Genomic DNA, 16,486 nt, shown 5'->3' with positions numbered 1-16,486 from the left:
GTTTCCTCAGTCCCTAGATTCCAAGTAGGTCCTGCTGGAGTTTAAAATACTGGGATCAGATGTTCACATTGTGCGGAACTATTGCAGAAGAGAAATATGCAGACACATTAAGATGTCTACAATACTTGATTAAACTGGTAAAATGCTGCATGCTAGTATCTCAAGTTAAAGGATGTTAGGAAAATAACTCCTGTAGTGTTCTTTATGGGGGGGTTTTAAACTTTGATTTGTCATATTCTCTTCTCATTTCAGTGCTTCATACTATGATCCATTAATGGGAAACAAATATGCAGCTAACAGGAAAAGCACTGGTCAGATAAACCTAAGCACAAGTTCCATTAGCAGTGGCAATTTTTTAGGCTACTATAGTAACATGAGAAGCAACTCTCTGAGACTGAGTTTAATAGGTGATCGAAAGATTGATCGGCGGAGGAGCAATACACTGGATATAATGGATGGAAGGATCAATCATTCCAACAGTTTAGCAAGGACTAGAAGCCTTTCCTCCCTGAAAGAGGGAGGAATGCATGATGTGCAGCCCACTACTGATCCTATGAACCTGATGGCTACCATATTCTGGATTGCAGCATCTTTGTTAGAATCAGATTATGAATACGAGTACCTCCTGGCTCTCAGGCTGCTCAACAAACTTCTGGTTCATTTGCCTCTGGATAAGTCTGAAAGCAGGGAGAAAATTGAAAAGATGCAGAGTAAATTAAAATGGAATAACTTTCCAGGCCTTCAGCAGCTGTTCCTGAAGGGTTTTACCTCAGTTTCTACACAGGAAATGACAGTTCATTTACTGAGCAAACTCATCACAATCTCCAAGCATGCACTGGTGGATCCTTCTCAATTAACAGGTATACTTTTCAAATGTAACATTTGTAGCCGTGCTGTATCAAATGCTGAAAATAATGAATTGAATATTTTATAATCTAGGAACCATGTAAAACTGACTTTTAACAAAAAGCAGTAAAGTATTATTTGAGAAGAGTTCTTGGAAAATGGTGCAGAACAAAGAGATATCTGAGATATTCTGGTATAATAGATTTCTCAAAGAATTAAGGTCATTCTTACTGTGTTTATGTCAAATAGCATTTACAAGAAGCATGTCGTAGTATAAGCGGTCAGAAAACTGTAGAAATGTATTCCCTGTAAAGATGTGTTCTGCTTCATATCGTCTTATGCAGGATTTCCTCTCAACATCTTGTGTTTATTGCCTCATCTAATTCAACATTTTGATAATCCAACTCAGTTCTGCAAAGAAACAGCAGACAGAATAGCAAAGGTATGTAATAACCTGAAATGATTTAGAAATTGATTTCTAGCTTCCATAGTGAAAGCAGAGGCACAAACTTAATTAAAAACTTGTTTTAATAAATGTGGAATTGTTTATCCAATTTGCTGGGAGATTATTGTGGATCCTCACTCGAAAGGCCCAAACACATTCAGTCAAAATATTTATTTAATAGAAAGGTTATATTTGTAGTTATAAAATCAGATCTCTTGTTAAAAAGCAATTATATGGTTGGCACAGAGGACTAGTCTACTAACCATGAGTTACCCCTTCACTATCCAGAATGAGGCAGCCTTGTGATCTGTTGTTGTTTGCTGTGACTCTAAGCCCATCCTGTCAGGTTTTCCTCCTGCCACACCACAGTGACTGGAAAAGCTGCCTCTTAATCAGTTTGATCTTACTTTCAGTTACTCTTCTCCTGATTCTGTTACTTTTTCCTCTGTATTTATCTGGGTTCCTTCTTTTTCAATTCTTATTTCTCCATCGTTTGAAGTACCGTTTTGGGGTTGAAAGAAAAATATCAAGAAGCTTGCTTTGAAGATGAACATGCTTTTTTAAAAATCGCAATATCACAAGTAATTTCACTCTGTAATGGTGGCTGCCTCTTCTTGGACACTAAATGATACTTGGATACTTTTTTGAACTACAATTCTACTTCTATAAACTGGTGTATATATAATATAATAATTGTATATTTATCTTGGTTGACTTGTGAATATACTTTTTTGTCAAGAATATACCAAAATATATGTATATTTATTTTTATACATATTGGTTTATACAAGTAGATTGGTAGTACATATATTGGGGTGTTATTGTATACTTCATTGTGCTTTTCTGACCAAGTTCCAGGAGAGGGGTATTTCTCACCTGATTCACTCAAAGACCCATTTGTTTATCCAGCTGAAAAATGTACTAAATAATAAAAAAAAGTATTGTAATTCACTCTATAAGAGTTTAATGAAAAAGTACAGTTTGGTAATGGCAATCAACTCATGATTTCTTTTAGATTTGTAACCTCTATAACACTTTACCTGTAGGCTGAAGGCAGAGGAAAACAAATGCACACTTGAAAAAATAATATTGCTATAGCATCTTTCAAGATAGGTTGGTTTTTAGAGGCTGTGCATTAAAGGGTATTTTAGTGAAGAAAAAGATAAGAAACAAGCAGTGCTGTCTAGACTTTTTGTCTATGATTAGGGGAAGGAAAACAGCCTGTAGGCCAAATTCTGACATTCACATGGGGGAGAAAAAAGGACCCACCTACCTCTTCACTTCATCTTCTAAGCCAGTGCTTCTTAAGCTATCTGAAGTGAGAGACAATCAGTAGTTTCCCCAGTGTGTCAGGGACCAATACTGTAACTGTGCATCTTGGCTACAGTTGTTTCTTTTACTTCTGGAAGTTCTCCAGGGACTTATAGCAGCTGGCTCAGACATTGGTCCATGACCTCAAACCCATTGCCTAACGCATTTGCTGTTCCCTTTCAAGAAATGCACCCCGCACTTTGGAGATGGGTCTTGCCTACTGCGGTCTTTAGACAGAAGCTGGATAGCCATCTGTCGGGGATGCTTTGATTTGGATTTCCTGCAAGGCAGGGGGTTGGACTGGATGGCCCTTGCAGTCTCTTCCAACTCTATTATTCTATGATTCTAACCACCACTTTGAGTAGCACAGCTCTAAATCTGTGCTTCTTAAACTAGCTGATAAGGGAAACCAGCAGTTGTGTTTTTTTCTCCCAGAGTGCCAGGGACTGAACTATTTGTGCCAATTGGCTAAAATTATTCCTTTATTAACTGGAAACTCCCCAGGAACTAGCAGCAAGATTGCTCAAGGCCAGCACTGGTTCCCAGACTGCCATTTGGAGGAGCATTGGTCTAGATGTAAGACTCATATGTTCCAAGTCACTATCTACTCATGCCCTATTTTCACAATCTCTCACATTCTTTTGCCTTTTCTTTGTGGAGGAGAAATCACAAATAGAAACTGGATAGTTGATAAGCCAAGCACTGCAAAACCATCTGTAAAGCATATCTGATCTGAAACTCATTCAGCTGGTTGTTCCACATGATATGTGTGTTACAGATTTAATTGTGGTTGAGACCATCCAAATTAACGCTGATATTTCTGCTAATGTTTCTTCATTCTGCTGATCAACTTAATTGAACACAAACCTCGAAGTAACCTTTATGCTGTGGTCTTCCAGTCGTATTACTTAACAACAACAATCTTAATTGAATCTCAGAGTATTATTTTTAGTGAGTGACAGTGAAATTTTAAATCAAAAATTATACTTACACAGGTCTTTTAGGTAACAATTTTTTCCTTGTGTTTCATAGGTTTGTGCAGAAGAAAAGTCCCCAACTCTTGCTAATTTGGCCCATATGATGAGTCTATACAGTACACATAGTTATTCCAGAGACTGCTCAAACTGGATTAATGTAGTGTGTAGATATTTGCATGATTCCTTCTCAGAAACAACTTTTAATCTTGTAACATACCTTGCAGAGGTAATGAAATAATCTATGACTTTATATATTTCCAAGTTACTTTCAGTTATGGTATACTATTTCCACTTAGCATTTTGTCATCTTGTATTTGAATGCTAATAAATACAATTCGGGTAGGGGATTTTCTTCATGTATTGTATAAGAGACTGTTTTGCATCTTCATCATGGTTCAAGTCTTGAATGAAACTTGGAGTTCTCCAAATATTGTTGAATTTCAACTCTCAGTATTCTTCACCATTACATTTGCTGGCTAGAGATGCTGGGATTTGCAGTTCAACAACATATGGAGAGCACACAAATCCCACTGCTGATTGGAATAATTACTCCCCTCCTTTCCCTGTCCATGATTTGGAAAATTGTGGGCCTGTGCTCTGCACAGAATATAGAATTACCATTTCCTCATCATCTTGCCTTTCCTTTCCTTTCCTTTGAAAAGCTTGGTTTGGATCCAGACAGAGTCACATTAGAGTCAAATTAGATCTATGGAAATCAATGGGACTTACATTGGTCTTGACTAATATAAGTCTAATTTATCTTAATGGACCTCCTTCAAGTATGATTTACATTAGATCCAGTCCCTACTTCATTTTATCATCCATGTAAAGAACACAAGAAATTTAACAGAACAGTAATGCTTCTAAACTTACACTTTCAAACGTAATGGATGAATTAGGGACTCTTTTATCAACTTTAGAAGAAGGCAGGCTTTGTAGATAATCATAACACAAAGATCTTGCTAAGAGTAAAATTCAGTAATTCCACCAAGTATCATATTGCAAGCACTTTGAATATAGTGGGCTAGAGAGTACAGTTTTGTTCATCAGCTTTCTAATTCCACTATCAGAATTTAAAAACAAAAACAAGGAAACATATTCCCAACATCTACACCGCATAACAAACCTAGTTCACATAAATACCTGTTGTTTTGAAGACAATAGACTGATTCTGTTTTGTTTTGAAGACAATAGACTGATTCTGTTTTATACATTTATTTTAGCTTTTAGAGAAAGGAATAGCCAGCATGCAGCAATCTTTACTTCAGATTATCTACAGTCTTTTGAGTCATATTGACCTGTCTGCAGCACCAGTGAAGCAGTTTAATCTAGAAATCATAAAGGTCATTGGTAAATATGTTCAGGTGGGTATTATTTAAAACAACTTGAATCTGAACATTCTATCTTTCTGTATATATTCACACAGTGAATATATTTCCATAGAATGATATTTTGAACTTACCTAGTTAGTCTAGGTAAGTTCAAAATAGAATTCTGTGACAATATAAATAAATGATGGGATGAACCAGTTTTATTAATGCATGTATTTTATTCATTATATTTGGTTCTACAGAATGTCTCTATTAATATTGAATGTGTTCTTTAGATTTTCTTTTCTTTTTTGAGACAGTAAAGATGAACCTTGAATGTGCATTGGCCCATCATTGAACTTGGTCTGTTCAGTTTAGCTGTAACAAAGAGTCAGCTAAATGTTATAACAGAGTTCTGGAGAAGGATTTCAGCATAAAAATTCTGCATAAACTGTTTCTTGTTCTGAGCATATTCAGTCATAAGAGAGGCTTGTAGTTCTTGCAGTAAGTAAACACTGAATATATTGCTTTATAACAAAGCATTCAAATACAATTTGTAGCTCTGGTAATCCATTCACTGTTTTACATTTAGGAAGCAAGGCTTTCAAGATAATTCATTGAAAGTATAATTCCTGGAAGAGATTTAGGCTTTCTTTAGCTGTTTTTTTCTTTCTTTTCAGAATGCCTGAGGCATACAATTATTTCAGACTACCAAGTACTGATGCTATTATTTACCTTTGAACTACAGTACAAAAAGAATTTTAATCCTAATTAACTAGGGGAAATGTTAGTGCCCATCTTAGTTCATTTTTGCGCTTGATAACTATGCACTTAGCTTATTGAACTATAGTTGAGAGACGCTAAGCAAAGTAGATGGTCACTATAACCAGGGTTCATATAGACTGCCATCTGTTCACTGAACCTCTGACCTCTCATTTGGAACTCTTTTGCTTTATTGGCTTATATTTTTAATCAATCTTATTTACATAAAAGATGGCAATCATATTAAAGATATTACAATCAGCAATTATTTAAAAGAGTAAGACTAACCAGTATGCCATCCTTTTCTTTCTTTCTTTCTTTCTTTCTTTCTTTCTTTCTTTCTTAGTAAGGAGGAATATATATATATATGCTCAATTTATGTCCATTTTAAAACCATAATTGAGTACTGGTAATATTTTGATATAATAGTTTAAGATTAAATTATTCATTTCTGGATTTATGCCTCCGAAGGGGAGTAATAAAATGGATCATAAATCATGGCTTGAAGTTCATTTAAGATCCTGCTTGTTCCAAACCAGGTATTCATAGTTTCTGGTTTAATCACAGTTCACTTAAAGGATATGTGAGAACAGAAAAAAGTTTATGCATATCTCAAGCTATTATGGAGATAACACGTTCATCCCAATATTTACACTGTGTGACAGGGCATTTTTAAATTACACTGTTGTAATGAATAATGCTGTGATAAAAGGATCTGTTTAATTAATCACTTTTTTTTAGCCAGAGTTGAAGTCTTTGCAATCAAGTAAAATTCTACAGTTTGCCAACAACTGAAAAGCAAGCCCTGCTGTGTTTCTGTTCCTTCTTTTATTTTCTCTTTCCTTCACTGTAAGACTTCTGGATTTCCCCCCCTTCCTTTTATTGACCTCTCAGTTGGATGTACACATTTGTTTTGAAGTTCATCACTGCAAAATCAAGGAGAATGCTCTTAACTGAGACTCTTCCTGTTGTGTTTTCCTCTCAACTTGATCACTACTAAAGAAATTGGAGTCTGACCCCATGTGGAATTAGTAGACTCCTTTCAAAATCATGCTGAGCCAACTGAAGCAGCCATTCTAGCAACAAACATTTATTTCATACATCATGTTAGCAACTTGCAGTTCAATTAAACTGAATGATTTAAAGTGACTCTAGGAAAGCTATTTGAATCAAATGATGTTAAATTGATATTCATAATTTCCTGCACTGGATAGCTAAGCATTTCAGAATCATATTTTTGCATTGTCCTGTTTCGTGAATATAGATGTCATGTTTTTTAAAAAATCTATTAATTTCCAATAATACAGATCTAATTCCAATTTGAGGTGGAAATAATTTTTGAGTTTAAGTTTCTTTACTATTTTTTCATTAACAGTAATATCTATACCATTTTTTCTATTGCTGTTAGAGTCCATATTGGAAGGAAGCACTTAATATTTTGAAACTGGTGGTATCTCGATCAGCAAGTCTTGTTGTACCTAATGATATTCCAAAGTCTTATGGTGGTGATATAAGTTCTCCCGAAATTTCATTCACAAAAATTTTTAATAATGTCTCCAAAGAACTACCTGGGAAGACCTTAGATTTCCATTTTGATATATCAGAGGTAAGGACATCTTAACTGAAGCATAAGATTTTCCATGCTTAGATTTCTCTATTATGATGTTTTGATTTGAAACACTTGGCTAGTTTGCTTAGCCACTGTTTCACTTAATGCCTGAATAACCAGAAATAAGTGATTTTAAGTCTTAATTCTGTTATTCATACACAGTAAATATGGTCTATAGTTAGCTCATTAAACATTCTGCACAGGTTGATCATAGGAATGAAAACAGCAGGCATAATCCAAAGATCTACTTTAGAAGTACTGAATGGTTTTGGTGGAATTTCAAAATCTGATTATGATAGTTATGGGAAAGTATCATAAAAGATGCAGTCTACTTTGGGAATTCAGAAATAATTGCATAGCTTTTAGATAGGAAATAGCTTTTAAATGCACAGTTCATATAGATCAAAGGATTCCCCCCCCCCAAGAAAATCAGTCACCAGCATCACTTGTGTTCCAGGCCTTTTATATATGACTAAACAAGTCACTCAGTAATTATCTGGTTCATGTAGTAAATAAATCCACTCTGCGTTATTCCAACTGCCTTTCAGTTTCTGAAAGTGAGACCTCAGAAATTCAATGCTGAGCTGAAAAAATTGAACTATAAACTTTCTTGTATAACTATACTATGCTATACTATACTATATATACTATAAACATTTGTTCATTTTTAGACACCAATTATCGGGAACAAATATGGTGATCAGCACAGTGCAGCTGGCAGAAATGGAAAACCTAAAGTCATTGCTGTTACAAGAAGTACTTCTTCAACTTCCTCAGGTTCAAATTCTAATGCATTGGTACCTGTCAGCTGGAAGAGGCCACAGTTATCCCAGGTGAATGACCTAAAAGTAATGTAATGTAGTAAGGATAATTAAATACAAAATCAAAATGCTACTGTTATCTAAAACATTTTGTCTCTGATAAGTGATTAGATTATTTCCTTTTCTTTTAGCGAAGAACTAGGGAGAAGCTAATGAATGTATTGTCATTGTGTGGTCCAGAGTCTGGTCTCCCCAAAAATCCATCTGTAAGTAGTTGGGGATTTTCAATGGAATATGATGTTCATTCATCAGACAAGCTAGAACTCTGAAAGTAGTGAGATACTTACATACCAGCTAGTGTTGTTTTATGTTTTGTGACCCTAGAAAGTTTAGGAACCAGACATTTTTAATTTTTGGGGGGGGGGGGGACGACAATTCAATGTCTTATTGACAATCAATGTAATTGGAAGTTGCCTTGACTTACTCCCAAGTTTAATATGCAGCATTTGTAAATATTGTTTTTGATACTGTAATTAAATCTATGCTCTTCTGTATTGCTGATTCCTTTCCAGGTTGTATTTTCTTCTAATGAAGATTTAGAGGTCGGGGATCAACAGACTAGTCTTATTTCTGCAACAGAAGAAGTAATTCAGGAAGAAGAAGTAGTTGTAGAAGATAACACCAGTGAACAACAGTTTGGGGTTTTTAAAGATTTTGACTTTTTAGATGTTGAATTGGAAGATGCAGAGGTAAGTCTGAACTGTCACAGTTCCAGTTCTACACTTTTCCGCAAGGCTTTTCTTCAAGTGAGAAAATATTTTGTGACCCTAGTCCAGTGGTACTCAAACCTTTTACCCTTGGGACCCCCTTTACATGTACATGCAGACGTTGCCCCCCCTCCCAATTCGACAAAGTATATGAATAAAAATATTTTTGTTTATTTAGTGTGCATATTTTCATCCCCACATTTATGTATATCCATATTTTAACATTTGATGAGGAAATAACATCATTAAAATTAAAACATCTTAGGTTAATTCAATATTTAATTCAACACATGTGTTAATTTCACACATAAAAAGTTTGGGAAGAAGAGAAGGGGATCAGAGCCTCCAACTCTCACGCCGCCACCACCCTTGAGCAACTTTCGAGTGGCCCCTGGAGGTCCAGCCCAACCATTTGCAAACCACTACCCTAGCAATTCCCTTTGAATGTGAACCTGTATTATGATTAGTCAAAGCCATGGAAAAAATGTAGTAAATAGAATCTTCCTTCTAGGGAAGGGAGGTGCTCTTCTTGAAGGAATAGCAGCTTTTCTAGATTTCGTATTTTGAAAGTATGCTTGAAAATATATTTATTTCATGATAGCTGCTTACCTTACATTTTCCTGATTTAGGCTGCATCCACACTGCAGAAATAATCCATTTTGATGCCGCATTAACTGCCATGGCTCAATACTATGGAATTCTATTTTGTGAGACATTTAGCCTCATATCAGAGAGCTCTGGTGGCACAACAAATTACAATTCCCAGAATTCCATAGCATTGAGCCATGGCAGTTAAAGTGGTATCAAACTGAATTTTTTCTGCAGTGTGGATGCAGTCTTTGTGTATTATTTATTGATTTGATTTGATTATATTCCACCTTTCTCCCAAAGTGGATTTCTAATGTAAAGATAATGTATTTCTTTTTTATCAGATCCACTGAAATGGGTGTATGTTTGAATTTTTCTTAGCCCCACATTGAATCTCTATTTAGGAATATGGCCTTAGTGTTTTGTAATTAATAATAGAACTGAAAATATGGATAATATTGCCTAAAGAAATTGTATAGTTGTATTGAGAGCACAAAGTATTACCTTTGGTACGATCAAAGCCTAAACAACAACCATATCAGTGAACATTTTAAATTGAATGCATTGTTACTTCATCCTCTTCTGTAATATTATCTTTGCACAAGGATTGTGTTAGTACTGCTTTGATCTTTTAACCATTCATATTGTATTTCATAGTGCATTTGTCATCGTTATCTGCATTTATCTCTGTTCAAGTAGTAAAATGTAACTGTTTCAGTATACAATATATTATTGCAGTGCATGAAAACCATATGGAGGGCTCAATGCCATGTTGTTTGAAAGTTTAAGAATTTTATTATTTGGACAGAATAGTTGGACAGACCAAAAGCAGAGAAGGAAGAAAAGAGAAACCAGTTTTCAAGTTGTACTGAACTATGCATAAAATAGTAAAGTACAGTTTTTGTATAAGGTAGTATTAAATATTTTGAATTTCATTGGAGATTAAGGGTAAAGCTATGTCTATTATACAATTTAAAAAGCCAAAATTGTATCCCAAGACACTGCCTCTTGTGATATCTAAAATAAGCAAAATAGTTTATACTATCAGAAGTACCCAGCTTCACAAGAGTTAGAAATCTCTAGTTCCCACCCCTTCTTATTTCCCACTTCTCTTTTTCTTTCTTTCTATCTCTCACCCTTTTCTTTTCTCAGAATGCCCCAGTAGTCATTCCTCCTGCTCACACTTCTCCATTCATGTCCTTAGCAAACAGTAGGACATTCTGGAGGTGGCTTTTAATGTTTTGGTGACCCTACAGACAGCAGAATCAGCTGCCTAAATTCCTGGAGAAATGAATATCCCAGGCCTCTTCCCTGTTTAGATAAAGTTAGGAGGGTTTGCAGCCTACTGACTCCTGCTGACATAGTGATATAAGACGAAATCCTGTAATGAAAGTTTACAGCAGGAGAGATTCTGCCTATCCCAAATCTTTGATTTTGCCTCTATTGCTGTGGACCTAACAGTTCTCTTCTCTTGGACTGTAGGGGGCAGATAATGGCAGATCGAACAGAAAGAATGCTTTTTGGGGCAAGTACAGCCACCCTACACTTCCTCTGTATAATTTAGAATACAGAGATGAATTTACTAGTAGAAAAAATAGCCACATGCTTACGGTCTCAGACAAAAACTCTTGAAGAAAAAAATACGCTTTAAAATCATCCTCATGTCTCTTGATAAATTACATATTTGTAATAACATAAATATATTTGTAATAACAATATTTAAAAAAAGATGTCTAACTGCCTTGCCAAATATCAAAACTCCTTCCCTTAACCTTTTTAGAATATTGAGATATTTTGTGGCTGCATTAAAATGTGAGGGTAGGTTGAATTCACAAATTGTTTGCAGGTGTTTGTGTGTGTGATCATGGCCAGTCACAAAATACTCACACAGAGCAGCTAATGTACAAATAAATTGTACAGGAAAGAAGTGAAATTTAATTGTCCAACTTACAGAGCATTTGTTCCTTTGAGCTCACAGATTTCTCCATCTTTCGGCATTGTCCCACCCCAGTACAGACTCTCTGTCCCCAAACTGTAAACAAAATTCATTCAAATTCATTCTCTCTTTTCTGACACCCCCTTCATCTAACCACACAGATCCACATACTCCCTCTGAATCACCCCTAAACTTTCTTCCACACACATCCACTCAACATATTCCCATTCATTTCCCAACAGAGAAGGTTGGAACATCCTCTGGAATGGAATGCTCCTCCCATTTCCTCCTAAGAGGAACAAGAAAGACCTTCTGTTCCCATGTGGGAGGGGCCTATAGTTCTAATAGGTTGTAAGAGATCAGATTAGTCTGGCATGACTTGTTTTTCAATTGACTTTTTGTGATTATAGCATTCCCTTCTAAATGTTCAGAGACTCTCTGTTTAATGATCTGCTTTAGAATCTTTCCTGGTATTGATGTCAGACTAACTGGATGATAATTGTTAGGTTTCTCTTTTTCCTCCTTTTTGAAGATGGGGACAACGTTTGTCCTCCTCCAGTCTGCTGGGACCTCTCCTGTTCTCCAGGAGTTCTCAAAGATTATTGCCAATGGTTCTGAGATTAATTTGCCAGCTAATACCCTTGGATGTAGTTAATCTGGTCCCGGAGACTTAAATTCATTTAGATTAACCAGATATTCCTGTACTACCTCTTTACCTATTCTTTACTGCATTTCCCCTCTCAATCTCTCTTTTCTTCCACACCAAGCACCTCCATTCAGGCCAGGGACTCCAGATTGTATAGGTAATGTTGGGGAGATGTCAGGTTCCAGCCCAAACAGACCTGCTCAACCTTCTCAATCAGAGGCCAGTACAGTGCCAGCAGGGGCCACCAAAACAGCCAGCAGGCATAACAGGGTGTCCCCAGTAGGAGGCAGGCTTCGGGAGTTTATACAAGCATGGGAGAACTCCACATCAGGTGAGTGGGTGCTGGACACATTAAAACACAAAAACCCGATAGAGTTCTTCCACACCTGCTGCAAGTGGTTCATCCCATCTCCCAAGTCAAAAAACCATGAAAAACATCAACTCTTTCTGGAAGCCATCAACCAATTGCTGCTCATGGAAACCCCAGAAGAAATACCACCTGCACAGAGACATAAGGTTGCTACTCCACCTTTTTTCTGGTGCTCAAAAAGAACAGCTTGTGGTGGTCCATATTAAATCTGAAGGGATTCAGCTGATTTGTCCAGATGAAGAGATTCCAGATGGAGACACTGTGGACCATTCTTGAGATTTCCTGTCGTTTCTGGACTTACGGCGTGTGTATCTTCACATTCTCATTCACCCAGATTTCTAGCAGTTCCTCCACTTCACTTACAGTGATTGTCATTTCCAATACCAGGCCCTCTTGTTCAGACTATCTTCTACCCCCCAAGTGTTTACCAAAGTTATGGTCATGCTTGTGGCTCATTGGAGGAGGATGTGGCTTCACATGTCTCTCTACCTAGACAATCTCCTGCTTTGTTTAGAGTCAGAACGACAGGCACAGCAAGAGATCCAGAGTGCTCCAGTCCCTGAGGCAACATGGATTCTTCATGAAGATGGAGAAGAGTTGCACTACACCGACTCAACAAATTCAACACCTGTAGGCCAGAATAGATACAACAATGGGGACTGTCTCTCTCCCCTAGAACCAAAATTGAAGCCATTGTCAGGGCTGTCCATACCGTTACAAGGTAGCCAAAAGCAAGGATTTCACTTTAGATGACTATCTCCCCTGTACACGTTTCCATTACAGTGGCTCCTTCTATCACACCAAGAGGTTATTACTTGGAAGAGCAAGCAGAGGATCACAGTCCCTCAGAAAGTTCTCAGTTCCCTCAAATGATAGACTTCTCCAGCCATCATGGCTTTTGTAATACCCAAAGCTGAATAGCTCACAAAATAAGATGTTTCAGATTGACCACTCAGATGTTTGAGACACACTACAAGTGTTATTGAATGTCTGATATGAAACATCTAGGAATTTAAGAATAGTTCCTGTCAGTTTAGAAAGGAACTAAAGGACAACTATTATTAAAAGTTCCCATCATGACCATGGAATAAAAAAGTGATTTCTGTCAAAGTCTGCTAATGCATACAAGCTGACATGATAAATGTGTGCTCATTTTTAAAACTCTGCATAATCAAATAAGACCAAATAGGTAAAACCTTATGGCTCCATGCACTGTAAATGATATTTGAGTATTATATGTTTTATCTAATAAATGTAGATAAAAGTCAATTTAAGATTTCATCTCTGTTCTCCTCAAGGAATTCACTAAACCTGTTTTAATGTATGTTTACACAAACAAAACAGTGCCATGGCCATCTTGTTTTAAGTGTTTGTCTCACCATGTTTTTTTAAATGAATTTTACTAAAATTTGGAGAGAATTAAATATCAGCAGTTTTGACAAAAGCTTTTCTAGAGCTTGAATCAGTCTTCAACTGTTTGCAAACAGACATAATAGAAAATGTCCCCCATTATAAAGTATCTTATAAGTGTTTGTCCTCGTTCTAATTATGTGTGTTTTTCTTTTTGCAAACCAGGAGCTGCAGGTAAGTTGCAGCCTGGTGCAGTGGCTTGTTTCATCTGTTGTCATCTGTGATGTATTTGTCTATCTGTGCTTGATAGTCAGCTATCTTGTATTAAGATATATGGTTATAGATAATTATACACTGAGTTAATTCTGATTATAAGGTATGTGCAAAAGAACATGTATTAAACCATTTGAATACATTGAATTAAATTTAAATCTACTATTAACTTAAAGGGCTGATTGAAACTCTGCTGTTTGTGTGGCTTTGTTTTGCTGTGTTCATTTCTGTGCTTTGTATATTCTGAGAGCTTTAAAATACATTTTTTTCTGTTTGTTGCAGGGTGAAAGCATGGATAACTTCAACTGGGGAGTCCGCAGGCGCTCTCTTGACAGCATTGACAAAGGAGATACACCATCCCTTCAAGAATATCAGTATTCTGGTAGCACTCCGAGCTTGAACTTGACCAATCAAGAAGATACTGATGAATCTTCAGAAGAAGAAGCTTTAACTGCAAGTCAGATCTTATCACGATCCCAGATGGTAAAACATTTCTTATTGATAAAAATCAGGCATTTCTTTTTTTAATCCTTCAAATAATGGAACTGTCAACTGTTTTCCTTAAGAATTGCCTTTTGAAAAAATGGAAGGCAGCAAGTACAGACTTGACCACAACAGAGTGTGTGTGTGTCAGGAACTGTGTGCCAGTGTTCTCCTTTCATGCAGTAAAGCAGATCCAGGACGTATAGTCAAAAGGAAACTTTATTGAAAGAAAAACCTAGCATACAGGCCCTGCGGCTATGTGTCAGATCTAAGGTTACAGTTTGATCCATGAACTTTTATAGTGGCTATTTACAATCCCTCCCGCCCCCCCCAAGTCTGTGTAATGGTTTTATTGGTAAATTTAATCCCAAACTTCCCGCACTTAGCCCATTCTCAGCCTATAACTGTCCATGTGCCTGGCACCTGATGATATCTATGAGATAATGTAACTTTCCCCCAACCATCCAACTTTGAAATTATTATACGTACAAGGTTCTATTCGCACCTTTTTCTACTTTAACAATTATCTGAACCTTATAAAACCTAGCACTCTTATCATTAACATATATATTATCTTTAAGACACTCAAACTTAAACACATTCTCAGTATAAGTGATTATCCCCAACGTGTGTGTGTACTCTAAACCAGTTAGCTTGATCTGTCTCCTCCCCCTCCCCCAACTTTCTTTTACAAGCCTCTATCCACTGCTAGTGCCAGAGCTTCCTACACATACCATAGCTTCCATCCTAGCTCTCATGTAACCACCAGAACCTTTGTACATTAGTCCTTTCTATATATGTCCTTAATTAACAACTAATAATATCTTAACAATAAAACAATATGTCCCTCATCCCAGGTTTGTCAAAACATACCTGACCAGAAGCACTGTCCCAGGACAGGCCTGGATCTAAACATGACCACCCCTGAACTAACCAATATAATTTTATATTGCAAATCCCATCTACTATATATCTGCAACTCAACTCAAATTTGTGGCGGAGAGCAGCTTTCAGATGCATGTGCAACCTCCTGTAGTCCTCATAGTTCCCTGAGTTACTATGGACATGGCTTGTTAAGTGCTGATATTCTGTCAATGAGAATTGCAGAGAAGCACTCAATATTTAGTGCTAAAAGCAATGGCATAATGTGATCTGGAATAACTGTGTGTGAAAACATTGACATACTCAGGTCACAGATATTTCTGTGACTGGCTGTTCTTTGTCGTAGTCTCTGTGAATCACACAAATGGGTTTTCCTGCATCTGCACAGAGACATTTGGAATCTTCTAGAATCGTTAAGGAGGATTTTTTTTGGCAGTAGCTCCACCCACCCTATATACCCCTAGCGTTCCTGTTCTTTTCCCTCAGTTCCTTTTTGTCTGCATGCTAGCAGCATCAAAGGAACTGATACTTGGAATTACTCTCCATTTGAATTTCATAATGGTTATAACTATTTTTCTGATCAGTTTTGGCTTTAGATATCGACTTCTATCATCAGATTTTGGCATTAGCATAGAGGTTTTTTTTCCCTGGTTTTTAACTTGGTTTGACTCAGCTATTCTTGTCTAACAATTTGGACTTTGTTGGTATTGCTGGATTTGTTCTCGCATTATTTGATAATGGTGGCACTTTACAGGGCGGTCTGCCAGTGCCTCCGTTTCTGCTGCCGGGAAGCCTCAACCTCCAAACGGCGAGGCTTCCTGACGGCCAAAAAAGAAGCCCCAAAAAGAGGCTTCTTTTGGCGGCACACTTATGACACCGCAAGGCGCCAATGGCACATCATAAGTGAGCCGCGACATGCGGATGCTAAGCATCTGCGACGTCAAAATGGCGGCGCCCATGTCTATAGGGCGCCGCCATTTTGTACGTACTAGGTATGTACTAGGGTTAGGGCGTCCGGAAGGGATGCCCTTTCGTAATCCTAGCACGTACCTAGTACGCACGTTTTGCCCGTGCGGAACGGGCCATTGACTTCTATCAGCAAGTTTGGCTTCCCAATCAATTATACATTTATACAGGTATTATAATGCAGTGGGCCCTTGTTATACGCTG

General features: G+C 37.0%; 1 protein-coding gene across 10 annotated transcripts in view; it reads left to right on the top strand.

The window, feature by feature from the left end:
- Window positions 1–16,486, top strand: part of FRYL (FRY like transcription coactivator) — a 184,923-nt gene that overhangs the window by 143,965 nt on the left and 24,472 nt on the right. For 7 of the 10 annotated variants that reach the window (XR_006103949.1, XM_042466787.1, XM_042466786.1 and 4 more), the window contains 10 exons: window positions 253–860; window positions 1,191–1,288; window positions 3,635–3,805; window positions 4,803–4,943; window positions 7,060–7,257; window positions 7,932–8,093; window positions 8,213–8,287; window positions 8,594–8,770; window positions 13,904–13,912; window positions 14,234–14,434. Coding sequence is in view for 9 of the 10 variants with exons in the window: in XM_042466787.1 (XP_042322721.1) it covers window positions 253–860; window positions 1,191–1,288; window positions 3,635–3,805; window positions 4,803–4,943; window positions 7,060–7,257; window positions 7,932–8,093; window positions 8,213–8,287; window positions 8,594–8,770; window positions 13,904–13,912; window positions 14,234–14,434 (1,840 nt within the window). In the remaining variant the exon portion in view is untranslated. The remainder of the gene's footprint in view (window positions 1–252; window positions 861–1,190; window positions 1,289–3,634; window positions 3,806–4,802; window positions 4,944–7,059; window positions 7,258–7,931; window positions 8,094–8,212; window positions 8,288–8,593; window positions 8,771–13,903; window positions 13,913–14,233; window positions 14,435–16,486) is intronic. The other 3 variants (XM_042466781.1, XM_042466785.1, XM_042466784.1) reach the window with 1 other exon arrangement.

The sequence above is a fragment of the Sceloporus undulatus genome, chromosome 5 (genome assembly GCF_019175285.1).
Source record: "Sceloporus undulatus isolate JIND9_A2432 ecotype Alabama chromosome 5, SceUnd_v1.1, whole genome shotgun sequence".
In the NCBI taxonomy this organism is placed as follows: Eukaryota; Metazoa; Chordata; class Lepidosauria; order Squamata; family Phrynosomatidae; genus Sceloporus; species Sceloporus undulatus.
This window is presented reverse-complemented; position numbering and strand designations above follow the sequence as displayed.